We start from the raw sequence: 14,858 nt of genomic DNA on the forward strand, positions 1-14,858 counted from the left end.
ACGGTACAAAGTACCAAGAGCTAACCGTAACATTTAAAAAAAATCTTTCATACCAAATGCCATTAACCCATTCTGACCTGAGATCAGATTCATACGAGGTTTCCACTGGACACACACTGTGTCTGATTAACTCATTCTGACCTGAGATCAGATTCTAAAAATGTCAGTCGTTCCTCGATTTTTCAAAAATAGCAGACCTACAAGCTCGTAGCGCGCCACTCGGTGGCGCGCTATGAGCTTGTAGATCTGCTATTTTTCAATAGCTAAAGCATGACATGCTGCTAACACCGAAATGGGTTCCCGTTCAGAATGGGTTAAGGCACTAAATGACACCATGTCTCGCTAGATTTGTTTGTTTTCCAATGTATCTCACTGTTGTCCTGCACTTTTTTTGCCATGATAAAATAATTGTGTTAAGTGTTGTTGCTGTTGTTGTAACCGTTTGTTTTTTACTGTTTGAGACCGAAGACGAATTTCCACACGTGGACAATAAATGAAACTAACTAACTAACTAACTTCTATTAGATGGCTCTGGGTTTCTGCCCCCTCAATGTCCTAACTCTTCTATTAGATGGCTCTGGGTTTCTGCCCCCTCAATGTCCTAACTCTTCTATTAGATGGCTCTGGGTTTCTGCCCCCCTCAATGTCCTAACTCTTCTATTAGATGGCTCTGGGTTTCTGCCCCCTCAATGTCCTAACTCTTCTATTAGATGGCTCTGGGTTTCTGCCCCCTCAATGTCCTAACTCTTCTATTAGATGGCTCTGGGTTTCTGCCCCCTCAATGTCCTAACTCTTCTATTAGATGGCTCTGGTTTAAGTAAGGTCGGTATCCTCAGGGTGTTTGTCTGTATTATTTAGGTGTTCACTCCCTGCCATTAATCATTGTTTCACAACACACTGACCCGCACAGGAATGAAGCTGTAGCTCTTAGATTAGATTCGATTAGATTCCGTCTACGATGGAATATCAAGGGAATAGCGCAATAAAGTGAGCCAGAGAAGAGCAAGCCAGGCCATTCCCTCATAATGTGACCCACCGTGAATGAGAGACAGCCGTTCCCTCATAATGTGACCCACCGTGAACGAGAGACAGCCGTTCCCTCATAATGTGACCCACCGTGAATGAGAGACAGTCGTTCCCTCATAATGTGACCCACCGTGAATGAGAGACAGCCGTTCCCTCATAATGTGACCCACCGTGAACGAGAGACAGTCGTTCCCTCATAATGTGACCCACCGTGAATGAGAGACAGCCGTTCCCTCATAATGTGACCCACCGTGAATGAGAGACAGTCGTTGGATTAATGCACATTTTCGCTATATTCAAAATGTCCTATGAAAGCAGGGAATCATAATAGCTTCAAAACAAATTGACATATTGGTTGTTCAGTTTGACCCACCGGTTTTGGAGATATGGCTTATAGAGTAATGTCTGGCAGAGAAACGGCGAGTTGAGAAAACTATTTTACACCTAGCTACATGTTTAAGCATTTATGTCATATTTACATGTCTTCTGTGGTCTCTAACATTACACCTATAGCTACATGTTTAAGCATTTATGTCATATTTACATGTCTTCTGTGGACTCTAACATTACACCTATAGCTACATGTTTAAGCATTTATATCATATTTACATGTCTTCCGTATTTCAGAGCCAATCGGAGAGGAGATGCAGACCAAACAGCCAATCACCGCACAGGACAGGATGTGATGCCACACATCTCATTAACCGACATGGTGTGTCTGTGATTGTGAGTTTGTGTGTGTGTGTGTGTGTGTGTGTGTGTGTGTGTGTGTGTGTGCATGGGCGTGCGTGTGTTAGCGTGCGTGTGCGTGTGAGAGGGTGATTGTGTGTGTGTGTGTGTATTAGTGCGTCACTTGTGTGGGTTACCGTAATTTGTGTGAATGTGTGTGCACGTGCGTGTGTGTGTGTGTGTGTCATGGTGCACACCAACATGTCCGAAAACGATGACATCATCAACTGCACCATCAGTCACCAGATCCACCTGTACCTGTTTTCCCCTGTCTACATCCTGGTGCTGCTGGTGAGCACTGGACGTGTGTGCGTGCGTGTGCGTGTGTGTGTGTGTGTGTGTGCGTGTGTGCGCGTGTGTGTGCGCGTGCATGTGTGTGTGCAATTAACCCATTCTGAACGGGAACCCATTTTTGTGTTAGCATCATGTTATGCTTTAGCTATTGAAAAATAGCAGATCTACAAGCTCATAGCGCGCCACCGAGTGGCGCGCTACGAGCTTGTAGGTCTGCTATTTTTGAAAAACCGAAGAACGACTGACTTTTTAAAAATCTGATCTCAGGTCAGAATGGGTTAATCAGACCAGTGTGTGTCCAGTGGAAACCTCGTATGAATCTGATCTCAGGTCAGAATGGGTTAAGTGGAAGCACTATGGAGCGTCGCAGTCCATCCCCCTTTCAGAACGACGAGTGACCTTTTAAGCGTCGTACGAAGCCAACTCTTGTCGTGACAAATCATGACAACAACACACAATATTTTGGACCAAACAAAATAATTACAAAGAAGGAAAACAACAAAAAAAAGGTGTTAAATCCTGCCTTTTTTTCCTCCTACTTTCTAATTCTTTGTTTGGCCCAATTTTTTTTGTTTGTTGTCATGATTTGTCACGACAAGAGTTGTCTTTGTCCGCGCGGCGTTAACTGTCTTTAAATAAATACTTTCTTGAAAAGTCTATGAGGGAAAATGAACGGGGATTTCGAGGGGGGGGGGGGGGTATCTCGAGGGGGGGCGGGACTGCGACGCTCTATGAACCATGTTACAAAAATGCTGGTGGAGGGGCTCGCCGGGTGAAACATTGCCAGAGGTAAGATACTCAAAGCTGCTTTATAAGTGTGTTTATTTTATTTTATATATATTATTTTTTTATCCCACGATTCTGTAACCCATTTTTCACCCCTGTGTCAATCATCTAATGTGATCCTGGGCTCTACACACCCTCCGCCAACCTGGGGAGAGCAACGGACTTGAACTCATGCTTCCTTCATGCCTGAGTGTCCAAGTTGCTCCTTTACACCTGACAGGGGGGAGTTTCCCTGGTTGGACGTAGCGTAGCGCGTGGAAGGAACACGTTATTCCAACCAGTTCCTTTCCCCTCCATCAGGCGCCCCGGCTGGCCAGGGGGAGGCAGTTTAGAGACCAGTTCCAGGTGGTACAAAGTACTGTCTACCTCGGTTTTGATCTGCTTTACAATTTGAATCTTCAGGGTGGAACTTTGCCCGTCAGAGTGCCTGTTTCCAAACAAACGCCCGGACCGAAAGAGGTCATACTAGCATGTCTTGTCTTGTACTACATGTACTCTATGTTATAGGCGGGCGTTCCCTCCAACCTGTACAGTCTCTACCATGTGTGTGTGTGTGTGTGTGTGTGTGTGTGTGTGTGTGTGTGTGTGTGTGTGTGTGTGTGTGTGTGTGTGTGTGTGTGTGTGTGTGTGTGTGTGCGTGCACTATAGGTGGGCGTTCCCTCCAACCTGTACAGCCTCTACCATGCCGTTCTACAGTTGAGACAACGCAACGAACTGGGAGTTTATTTACTGAACCTCACCGTGTCTGACCTGCTGTACCTGGCCTCTCTACCACTGTGGCTACAGTACTTCTTTCAGGTATTATTGAGACAATCTATCCCATTGAGACAAAGCAGGGTGCCTATGGGCTATAGTTCCACACATTGGAACTATCCCATTGAGACAAAGCAGGGTGCCTATGGGCTATAGTTCCACACATTGGAACTATCCCATTGAGACAAAGCAGGGTGCTATGGGGCCTGGGCTATAGTTCCACACATTAGAACTATCCCATTGAGACAAAGCAGGGTGCTATGGGCTATAGTTCCACACATTAGAACTATCCCATTGAGACAAAGCAGGGTGCTATGGGCTATAGTTCCACACATTGGAACTATCCCATTGAGACAAAGCAGGGTGCTATGGGCTATAGTTCCACACATTGGAACTATCCCATTGAGACAAAGCAGGGTGCTATGGGCTATAGTTCCACACATTGGAACTATCCCATTGAGACAAAGCAGGGTGCTATGGGCTATAGTTCCACACATTGGAACTATCCCATTGAGACAAAGCGGGGTGCTATGGGCTATACTTCCACACATTGGAACTATCCCATTGAGACAAAGCGGGGTGCTATGGGCTATACTTCCACACATTGGAACTATCCCATTGAGATATAATGAGCACTTCCTCATTCCATTATTACAATGGGAGTCAACGCTACTCTCATACTAGATCCGTCTGATCTTCTGATTGACAGCTGATTGACAGCTGAGGAGTGAATGACTTTCCTTAACTAACGCTAAGCTTCATTGCACCATTGTGTAGTATTGTTATTTTGTGTGTAACGTGTGTGTGTGTGTGTGTGTGTGTGTGTGTGTGTGTGTGTGTGTGTGTGTGTGTGTGTGTGCATGTGTGTGTTTGCACGTGCGTGCGTGTGTGTGTGTGCAGGATGACAACTGGAGCCACAGGGAGTGGGTGTGTCAGCTGTGTGGCTTCCTGCTCTACGAGAACATCTACATCAGCATCGGCTTCCTGTGCTGCATCAGTCTGGACCGATACCTGGCCGTGGTCCACCCATTGAGGTAGGTCCACCCATTGAGGTAGGTCCACCCATTGAGGTATAAGTCCACCCATTGAGGTATAAGTCCACCCATTGAGGTAGGTCCACCCATTGAGGTAGGTCCACCCATTGATTTATAGGTCCACCCATTGAGGTATAGGACAACCCATTAGGGTAGGTCCACCCATTGAGGTATAAGTCCACCCATTGAGGTATAAGTCCACCCATTGAGGTATAAGTCCACCCATTGAGGTAGGTCCACCCATTGAGGTAGGTCCACCCATTGATGTATAGGTCCACCCATTAACGTAGGTCCACCCATTAAGCTGAGGTACTAAAGTGTCTTCCAGGTTCTCCAGTCTAGCGCCCTCATGTGGTCGTCTCTGAACAGGTTCTCCAGTCTAGTGCCCTCATGTGGTTGTCTCTAAACATGTTCTCCAGTCTAGCGCCCTCATGTGGTTGTCTCTATAAACAGGTTCTCCAGTCTAGCGCCCTCATGTGGTCGTCTCTAAACATGTTCTCCAGTCTAGCGCCCTCATGTGGTCGTCTCTGAACAGGTTCTCCAGTCTAGCGCCCTCATGTGGTCGTCTCTAAACATGTTCTCCAGTCTAGTGCCCTCATGTGGTCGTCTCTAAACATGTTCTCCAGTCTAGTGCCCTCATGTGGTCGTCTCTAAACATGTTCTCCAGTCTAGTGCCCTCATGTGGTCGTCTCTGAACAGGTTCTCCAGTCTCAGGTCTCATGTGGTCGTCTCTAAACAGGTTCTCCAGTCTAGTGCCCTCATGTGGTTGTCTCTGAACAGGTTCTCCAGTCTCAGGTCTCATGTGGTTGTCTCTAAACAGGTTCTCCAGTCTAGCGCCCTCATGTGGTTGTCTCTGAACAGGTTCAGTCTAGCGCCCTCATGTGGTCGTCTCTGAACAGGTTCTTCAGTCTCAGGTCGATGCGCGCCGCCTGGCTCACCAGCGCCCTCATCTGGCTGAAGGAGGTGGCGGTGGGCGTGGTCTTCTTCAGACACAGAGTGCTGAGCCGCGATAGGACGCAGCACAACCAATTGGTGTGCTTCGAGCACTACCCCATGCAGGACTGGGAGTATCCAATCAACTACTACCGCTTCATCGTGGGCTTCCTCTTCCCATTGGCTATCCTGTCGGTAGGTTGGCCTCTTCCCATTGGCTATCCTGTCTGTAGATTGCCCTCTTCCCATTGGCTATCCTGTCGGTAGGTTGGAGTGGTATAAACTTAAGGGTGCGTTCAGAATTGCGCCCCGGGAGCGCACTCGTATATTAGTTAGCATTGCACAGTGTGCTCAGTGCGCTATTTCCGAACGCGCCCACAGTAACTACGTACATTACTGCATTTACTGTACTTAACAACTTCATCTGTGATAACCCAGACATATTTACATATTTGTGACTTCTTTTGATACAGAGACAATCATGGCAGCAAGACTATAACTGTTCATGGAAAATGAGTTAATATCACAAGCAGACTCTTCACATACTAGAGATGTCTGAAATAAATTTGACATGTAAATATGAACTAAATGCTTAAACATGTAGCTAGGTGTAATGTTAGAGTCAACAGAAGACATGTAAATATGAAATTAATGCTTAAACATGTAGCTATAGGTGTAATGTTAGAGTCCACAGAAGACATGTAAATATGAAATAAATGCTTAAACATTTAGATATAGGTGTAATGTTAGAGTCCACAGAAGACATGTAAATATGAACTAAATGCTTAAACATGTAGCTAGGTGTAATGTTAGAGACCACAGAAGTGAACCTTTTCAAGCCTGTTTTCTCAACTCGCTGTTTCTCTGCCAGACATTACTCTATAAGCCATATCTCCAGAACCGGTGGGTCAAACTGAACAACCAATGTGTCAATTTGAAGCTATGATGAAACAAAAACAAGAACAATATAAATCAAAGCGGTCACATTTGATAACCCAGACCCATATTTGAACAACCGAAACTGGCGCTCCTGAGAAACATGATTATAGTATGTTGAAGACATGACTGTGTGTGTGTGTGTGTGTGTGTGTGTGTGTGTGTGTGTGTGTGTGTGTGTAGGTCAGTTACCTGTTACTGTAACTGTTACTGTACCTGTTACTTGATCTCCTACACAAATTCTCCCAGACATGGGCCCTGACAGTGAACCTAACTAAGACTAAAATCATGATATTTCAAAAAAGGCCCAGCCGCCAAAACCACCAATTTTTCCTAAATACAATCCCACTAGAACAAACAACAAACTATACCTACCTTGGCCTAAACATCAGCAGCACAGGGAACTACAACCAAGCGATAAAGGACCTGAGAGACAAGGCAAGAAGGGCATTCTATGCCATCAAAAGGAACATCAAAATAGACATCCCAATTAAAACCTGGCTTAAAATACTGGACTCTGTGATAGAACCAATTTCCCTCTATGGTTGCGAGATCTGGGGACCATTAGCAAACCATGATCTTGAAAAATGGGATAAACACCAAACCGAGACCCTACACACAGAACTCTGCAAATCCATTCTCCGTACCCAGCGAAAAACACCAAATAATGCATGCAGGGCAGAATTAGGACGATACCCACTCATAATCAAAATAAAAAAGAGAGCACTTAAGTTCTACAACCACCTAAAATAAAGTGACCTAGATGCACTCCATAACAAGGCACTCACACACAGTGAAACTCTAGAGAGATGCCCCCTCAGCCAGCTGGCCCTGGAACTCCGAGCACAAACACAAACAGAGCCACGAGATAGAAAACCCATTGGACTAAACCAAATTATAAAACAGCAAAGGGAAAACTATCTGACACATTGGAAAGGAGCAACACAAAAGCAGAGTAAACTAGAATGCTATCTGGCCCTAAACAGAGAATACACAGTGGCAGAATACCTGAGCACCGTGACCGACCCAAAACAAAGAAAAATCTTAACTAGGTACAGACTCAGTGAGCACAGTCTCGCGATGGAGAAAGGCCGTCATAGGCAGACCTGTATCCCGAGAGAAGACAGACTATGCACACACTGCACACAAAATGAAGTGGAAACCGAGCTACACTTCCTAACCATCTGTCCATTGTACCAAGACATCAGAGACACATACTTCCCACAGATCACAACCACACACAGAGATTTTGAAAACATGACCAATGACAAAAAACTCCCATATCTGCTGGGCGAAGTACAACAATGTGCAAACACAGCAGCAAGATTTGTGAGTTGCTGTGATAGGAGAAGGATATCAAATGGAACACAACCACCCTAAAGACTAATCATTGTGTATATTCCTGCACTATACCTGCATCGAGTGACCTTGGTACATAGAATTTGATCTATTGAAGATTCTGACCTTCAAATGTACATCATTTCTGTTTTGATTGTATTGCTGTATTGTTGTATTGTTCTTTCTGCTTTGGCAATGTAAACGCATGTTTTCTCATGCCAATAAAGCCCTTTGAATTGAATTGTGTGTCCTCCGGGCTGTGGGACACAGTGCGGGGACTAACTGTGTGTGTGTGTGTGTGTGTGTGTGTGTGTGTGTGTGTAGGTCAGTTACCTGTGTGTCCTCCGGGCTGTGGGACGCAGTGCGGGGACGCAGGCGGATCAGAAGACGAGGATCAGACACCTGGTCGGCAGCACCATCCTCATCTTCCTCGTGTGTTTCTCTCCCTACCACATCTTCCTCCTAGTGCGCACCCTGCTGGAGAGGGACTGCAACTTCATAGCAGGTATAGACAGTTTATATTATTACACTTTTTTTGTTTTACTGTAGTGTTTTTAGTTTACTGTACAACCCTTTTCATACCAAGGTCCATTATTATTATACATTATTATACATTATTATACATTAAGCCCAAAACTAAAGAATATTGTTTTCTTTATCGTAGGTGTATTTATCTATATATTTCAGGTATATTTAACTAGACATTTCATATATATTTTCAGGTATATTTAACTACCACCACCTGTCTCTCCTGCCGTCCAGTGTGAACTGTATTAAACTACATATTTACATATATATATTTTCAGGTATATTTAACTATATATTTTATATATATTTCAGGTATATTAACTATATATTTTCAGGTATATTTAACTACCACCACCTGTCTCTCCTGCTGTCCAGTGTGAACTGTATTAAACTACATATTTACATATATATATTTTCAGGTATATTTAACTACTACCACCTGTCTCTCCTGCTGTCCAGTGTGAACTGTATTAAACTACATATTTACATATATATATTTTCAGGTATATTTAACTACCACCACCTGTCTCTCCTGCTGTCCAGTGTGAACTGTATTAAACTACATATTTACATATATATATTTTCAGGTATATTTAACTACCACCACCTGTCTCTCCTGCTGTCCAGTGTGAACTGTATTAAACTACATATTTACATATATATATTTTCAGGTATATTTAACTACTACCACCTGTCTCTCCTGCTGACCAGCGTGAACTCCCTGGCCGATCCGGCTCTCTACTGTTTCGTCAGCGAGGCCGCGAGGCGGGGCCTGTACCGCCTGTTGCTCCGCCCCCTCGTTAACGTATTCTGCTGCTGCCGTCGCCGCGGCAACGCCAGCCCCGCCCGGCCCCGCCCGGCCGCCGACTCCCGCGAGGTGGCCACGCCCACCGACGCCCCGCCCTCCTCCTCCGTCACGCTGCTGACGCACCTCAGGATGAACGCCGACGACGTGGCGTTGACCCGTTCTGACCTGAGATCAGATTCACACCAGGTTTCCACTGGACACACACTGGTCTGATTAACCCATTCTAACCTGAGATCAGATTCACACCAGGTTTCCACTGGACACACACTGGTCTGATTAACCCCATTCTGACCTGAGATCAGATTCATACCAGGTTTCCACTGCTGGACACACACTGGTCTGATTAACCCCATTCTGACCTGAGATCAGATTCATACCAGGTTTCCACTGCTGGACACACACTGGTCTGATTAACCCATTCTGACGTGAGATCAGATTCTAAAAAAGTCAGTCGTTCTTCGATAATAAAAAAAAATAGCAGACCTACAAGCTCGTAGCGCGCCACTCGGTGGCGCGCTACGAGCTTGTAGATCTGCTATTTTTCAATAGCTAAAGCACAACATGATGCTATAACACCAAAACGGGTTCCCGTTCCGAATGGGTTAATCACGGCGGACGGCCGTAAAAAACCCCCGAAGGACGAGTGTCTGATGGAGATGGAGGAACGGTCGGGACTCGCGGTCCGACCCACGTCGGAACGGCCTTCGCGTTTGACCTATAGCTACATGTTTAAGCATGTATTTCATATTTACTCGTCGATTTCAGCTCCGAGACATATTTCAGACATGCTCTAGTACATGGGTGTCAAACACAAGGCCCGCGGGCCAAATGTGGCCCGCCATGTCATTTAATGTGGCCCGCCTGCCTCAAGCAAAAAAAAAAAATTTTTTAATAGCCAAAATATAGGCTTATAAGTAAGGCTGCATGATATATCGAACATGTACCTTCATCAGAGTGGAGAATATAAGTATAAATCAAGTTGAGCAAAGCCACTCTTCTCTGCCCCTCTCTCTAACAGACACAGTTAACGATTGCTTGTTAAGTGCCTGCCAGACAGACAATCAGATGAAATGAAGGCAGGTGTAGAGTAGAGTGTAGACTAGTGAACTGAACATGTTCTCTTTATATCAAGTACTTCATACCAGCCCCTTATGAAACTACTTCTCCCCAAATCCAAATGGATTTCATTTTCCATCCTGAATGGCAGTAACTAGCATACAATGAGAACTGAGAAGATATCCACAAAGGTTTACTCAAAACTCACTCAAAACTGATTATATAACTGTAACCATCAAAGCATGCACTCAACATAATGGTTATGTGACCATGGCATGTGCATAATATAAAATCTTATACGTTTTATCTGATATTGATTAATATGGGGGGTGGGTTCAATTAATCGATTATTAATCGGCAGAGCTGTCGACTATTCAATTTGGCTGATGTTCACTTTGTGGCATCCCTACAAGTTACAACAAGTGAGTAAGTGACTATCTCTCTTCTATACTGGTGTGTGGCGTCTCTTGCGTGATATTAGTGTGGTACGAGGTGTATTTCCGTAGGATTTTTTTGCTAAAAGTGATTTTTTTGCTTTTTTGGCTTTCATAGGGACCAAACTGTCAGAAAATGATGGGGTTCAAATTTTCCCGACCCCCACCCCTTATTTGGGGGGTCATATATTTTGGGACCTCCCATAATATTACGCCAGACAATTAATGTCCGATTTTCATAATATTAGGGTTGTTTTATAGGTTTTTAAATATTCTGAGTTGATTTATTATTATTACACTTTGAAAGTAGCCAGAATGATCTTTTCTGACTTTAGGTTGGGGTCTTTCTTCACCGGGACCCCCCGGACTCATCTCAGTACTCATTACATTCCTCGCTCTGCTCCTGTTCCAGAACAATGTCAAATTAGATAATACTTAAAGCATTAAAAGCTTTTGTAGCTGGGCACTGATTACAAAAATGAGTAGTAGTTAATACAGGGGGTCTTCCACAGGGGGCCGGGACTAGTTTTTCCCCTATTCTTGCACCCATATATACAGATTTGCAAGTATTTCGAATAGTATTAGAATATCTTGCGTTTATGTAAAGTACTTTGATAGTTTATTAGTATTCTACCATTATTGTTGACAGATGTTACTGCAGGTAATAAAGGTATTGCAACTTCTCACTTTGGGCACGCAGAATGTGTCCATTTATTTCACACACTGCACTCACACTAACAACACACACACACACACACACACACACACACACACACACACACACACACACACACACACACACACACACACACACACACACACACACACACACACACACACACACCTATACTCTTAAAGAGCCCATGGTCAATTATGCCTACAATACATTATTTGCAGGATCTATTCATCTTCGTCATCATCATCTTGAATGTCCTCCCTAATATTGTTGGGACCGTACCCAAGTTTCCTCAGCCCTATGTTCCCTCAGGCCTATGTTCCCTCAGGCCTATGTTCCCTCAGCCCTATATGTTCCCTCAGCCCTATGTTCCCTCATTCCAAAACAGAGGGGGGGGGGGGGGGGCTGTAAGGCATCGATTATACTATAATGCTACCCATACAGTAGTTCACCCTGCAGCAACAGAACACATTACAGATACCAAGTTACAGCAATGACACTACTGCATGGGGTCTAGTCTATCTACTTTGTTATAGCAAATGCTCCACAACAACACAGTGAAACAGTGAACAGTGAAACATTCCTTAAACAGTACTTAATTATCTGTTTTGAATCTCAGGTATGTTTCCATTGCATGTCTCATAAGTCATCCACCTAGAGTACACACCTTAATGAACTGACACCAACTATTTAAGCTACGTTGACAAACACAAAACTAGTTTAGCTTGTAGAACATCCTGTCTCCTCATGTCCCCAAGTAACACTGTCCTCTGAAAGGCCATCTGCAATAACCTAATATTAAGTATACTGCGCACCCATTCACCTTTGCAGCTAAGTGTCCCTTTCTCGGACTGCAACTGTAGCCTACTTACTGTATAAGACGGAAGACCCATTTATTGAAATCCCAAACATGGAATATACTTGGACCATGCATTATGCCACATATAATGCCTGTCTGGACGGCCACCTGCCAGTATACAGTGGATAACTTCCCAGTCTTTCTGGGTGACTATATAGCTATTTTTACCCTGAAATCCCAATTTTGGGCCTGTCATTATAGGCTAAGAAGAAAGGACAATTGCTGATCTACAAGGTCACAACATGCCGTAATGTGTTGTGAGCTTGTACGTAGATCGGCTTTTCCCCAAAAATAAGTTTTGATAAATGACTTCTTTTAAAATGTGTAGCGCAGTGGAATAGAGTAGACACTATGACACGTCAAGAGTCAATTAGTACTATAGGCTATACATTTGTGTTCTGGTAATATCATTGATCACTTGTTTTGCATGTCCGTGGCAAAAATAAAATATTAATGGAAATGTCCATCACATTCACAAGCTGGCAAAGTGATTTCCCCGGGTGCAGATAGCTGCTGTATTATCATGGTTATTGGTGGTGGTGGCAATATTAATAATTTTAGTCTGAATATATCAAATCCTGTTTTGAGGATCACACAAGAATAGCATCACTTTATGGACAAAATAACACCCAAAAGGGTTCATAATTTCAGTCTGCTTGAGGTGTAATGCAGCTTTAAACTAAATAGCAGACAGTGGCACTGGTACATATCTGAACTCATCTTCTCACAGTGCGTGTCAACCACATAGCCGACATTTCTCAGCTTCAATGATCAATCAATCAATCGTTGCATAGAAGCATCATGGTTTTGTTATGCGTACACACCCATGGTACTGTGCCAAGAGAACTCACAAATCAAACGCACGTACAGTACACGCAGTCAAGTTGTCTACAGTCTACCGATGTTAACCATCTCAAACCCACACCCTAACCTCCCACGGGGAAGCACACCTAAACTGCGGTCATCCTGTTCAAGAGCTCCTCTAAGGATGACAAGTAGCCCTCCCAGTCACCTGACCGACAACAGAAAGACAAAGAGAAAAGAGAAAGACAGCAGCAGCCTGGCTGATCTTGGCTGATCTTTATTTAGCAGCAATATTTGCTACACTTGGGTCTGAGGCACCTTACTTTGAAAATAGCTGATCTACAAGCTCAAACTACAACCTTGTAGATCAGCTATTGTTGGCTAAAGTTCTCCTTGGAAAAGGGATGCTATGGTTCAAGTGGTTTAATGTAAAAAAAATAAAAAAAGTTCCTATCCCACAATGATTTGGTGGGCCCCTGTATAGTAACTCTGAGGACCCCCTAGGGGTCATGGGCCCCCTGTGGAAGACCCCTGGTATTGGCTACTACCATTTTTTTTATATCAGAGCCCAGCTACAAATACTTTTATGCTTCATTTATGATCTAATTTGACAATATTCTGGAGCAGGAGCAGAGCGAGGAATGTAATGAGAACTGGAATAGGCCCAGGGGTCAGTCCGGGAGGTCCCAGGTGAGGAAACACCCCTACCAAAAGTAAAAAAAATATTCTTCTGATCACTTTAAAAGTTTAAGAAATCAACTCAGAATGTTTTAAAACAAAATAATTCTAATATTATGAAAATCGGACATTAACTGGCTGGCATACTGTTCTGGGAGGTCCCAAATAGATGACCCCCCCAGAAACGGGGTGGGGGTCGGGAAAATTTGAACCCCATCATTTTCTCATAGTTTGGACTCTATAGAACCAAGATCTGTAAAAAAATCAATTTTAGCACAAAAATCCTACGGGAGCTGTTTTTTTGACGCCTCGTACCACACTAATAGCCTACCTACCCGATCACCAGGGAGCAGCAACACACACACACACACACACACACACACACACACAATAGCCTTCTATATAATGCTGCGCACATATATTATATTTAAAAAAATACCCAGCATAATCTTTGGGAAGGCTAAGCCTTCCCTAGCCTTACACACCCGCCGCCTATGGGCACTGTACTGTAGGCATATAATACCTGGCTAGGTGAAAACAAAAGAAACCTGATTAGCATTTGAGTACTTTTAACACCTCTGAACAGCCGACGGAGAGGTTCACATTTTCGGAATTTTGCGACAGTCACAGAGGGTCAATCATTCCCAGAAAATCTGTAATGTTAATATAAAATGTCCACGAAAATCTTCATGGGGGCTAAAAGGGGCTATTTAATTCTTCATGGGGGCTACAGCCCCATAGCCCCCACAGACTCGACGTCGTTGGTATGTCCCCTTTATGAAATGGATTGTCCCGAGTTTTACTTTTACTGCAAAAGTATTTAAATTGATCCATGAAGTTTCTCACCACATAGGCAATAAAAAACGCCTATTTGAAAGAGGGAGTTCCTGTATATGCATGTATAGCTAGCTATCATAGCTAGGGCTGAGCCCGATTGGCAGGGCTGTTGCAGGCTGGGTCTTGGCTGGGGGCTACACATGCACCTGATTGAAACAGATAGCAGATCTACAAGCTCATAGCACGGCACAAAGCTCTGTGGCACGGCAGCAGGCCCGGTTCGATGCTGGATTAGTAGAGAGGTCACCCCCCAAGGGGCCAGCTAGGCACTCCAATGTTGAAGCGCTGGGCCCTAGTGGTAAGAGGAAGGACTGCAGGCGGACCAGTGGATTCATGACGAGGAAACCCC

At 44.2% G+C, this 14,858-nt stretch overlaps 1 protein-coding gene across 1 annotated transcript; it reads left to right on the forward strand.

The window, feature by feature from the left end:
- Nucleotides 1–1,924: 1,924 nt before the first annotated feature.
- Nucleotides 1,925–13,189, forward strand: LOC308313812 (ovarian cancer G-protein coupled receptor 1-like; the record flags this gene model as incomplete). Its single annotated transcript, XM_080761140.1, has 7 exons — nt 1,925–2,046; nt 3,484–3,633; nt 4,489–4,622; nt 5,522–5,750; nt 8,154–8,334; nt 9,029–9,351; nt 13,166–13,189. The coding sequence occupies exons 1-7, from the start codon at nt 1,942–1,944 to the stop codon at nt 13,187–13,189; spliced, it is 1,146 nt and encodes a 381-aa protein (XP_080617266.1). The 5' UTR covers nt 1,925–1,941.
- Nucleotides 13,190–14,858: the final 1,669 nt, after the last annotated feature.

The sequence above is a fragment of the Protomyctophum bolini genome (genome assembly GCF_963924005.1).
Source record: "Protomyctophum bolini genome assembly, chromosome: 4".
NCBI classification, from domain to species: domain Eukaryota; kingdom Metazoa; phylum Chordata; class Actinopteri; order Myctophiformes; family Myctophidae; genus Protomyctophum; species Protomyctophum bolini.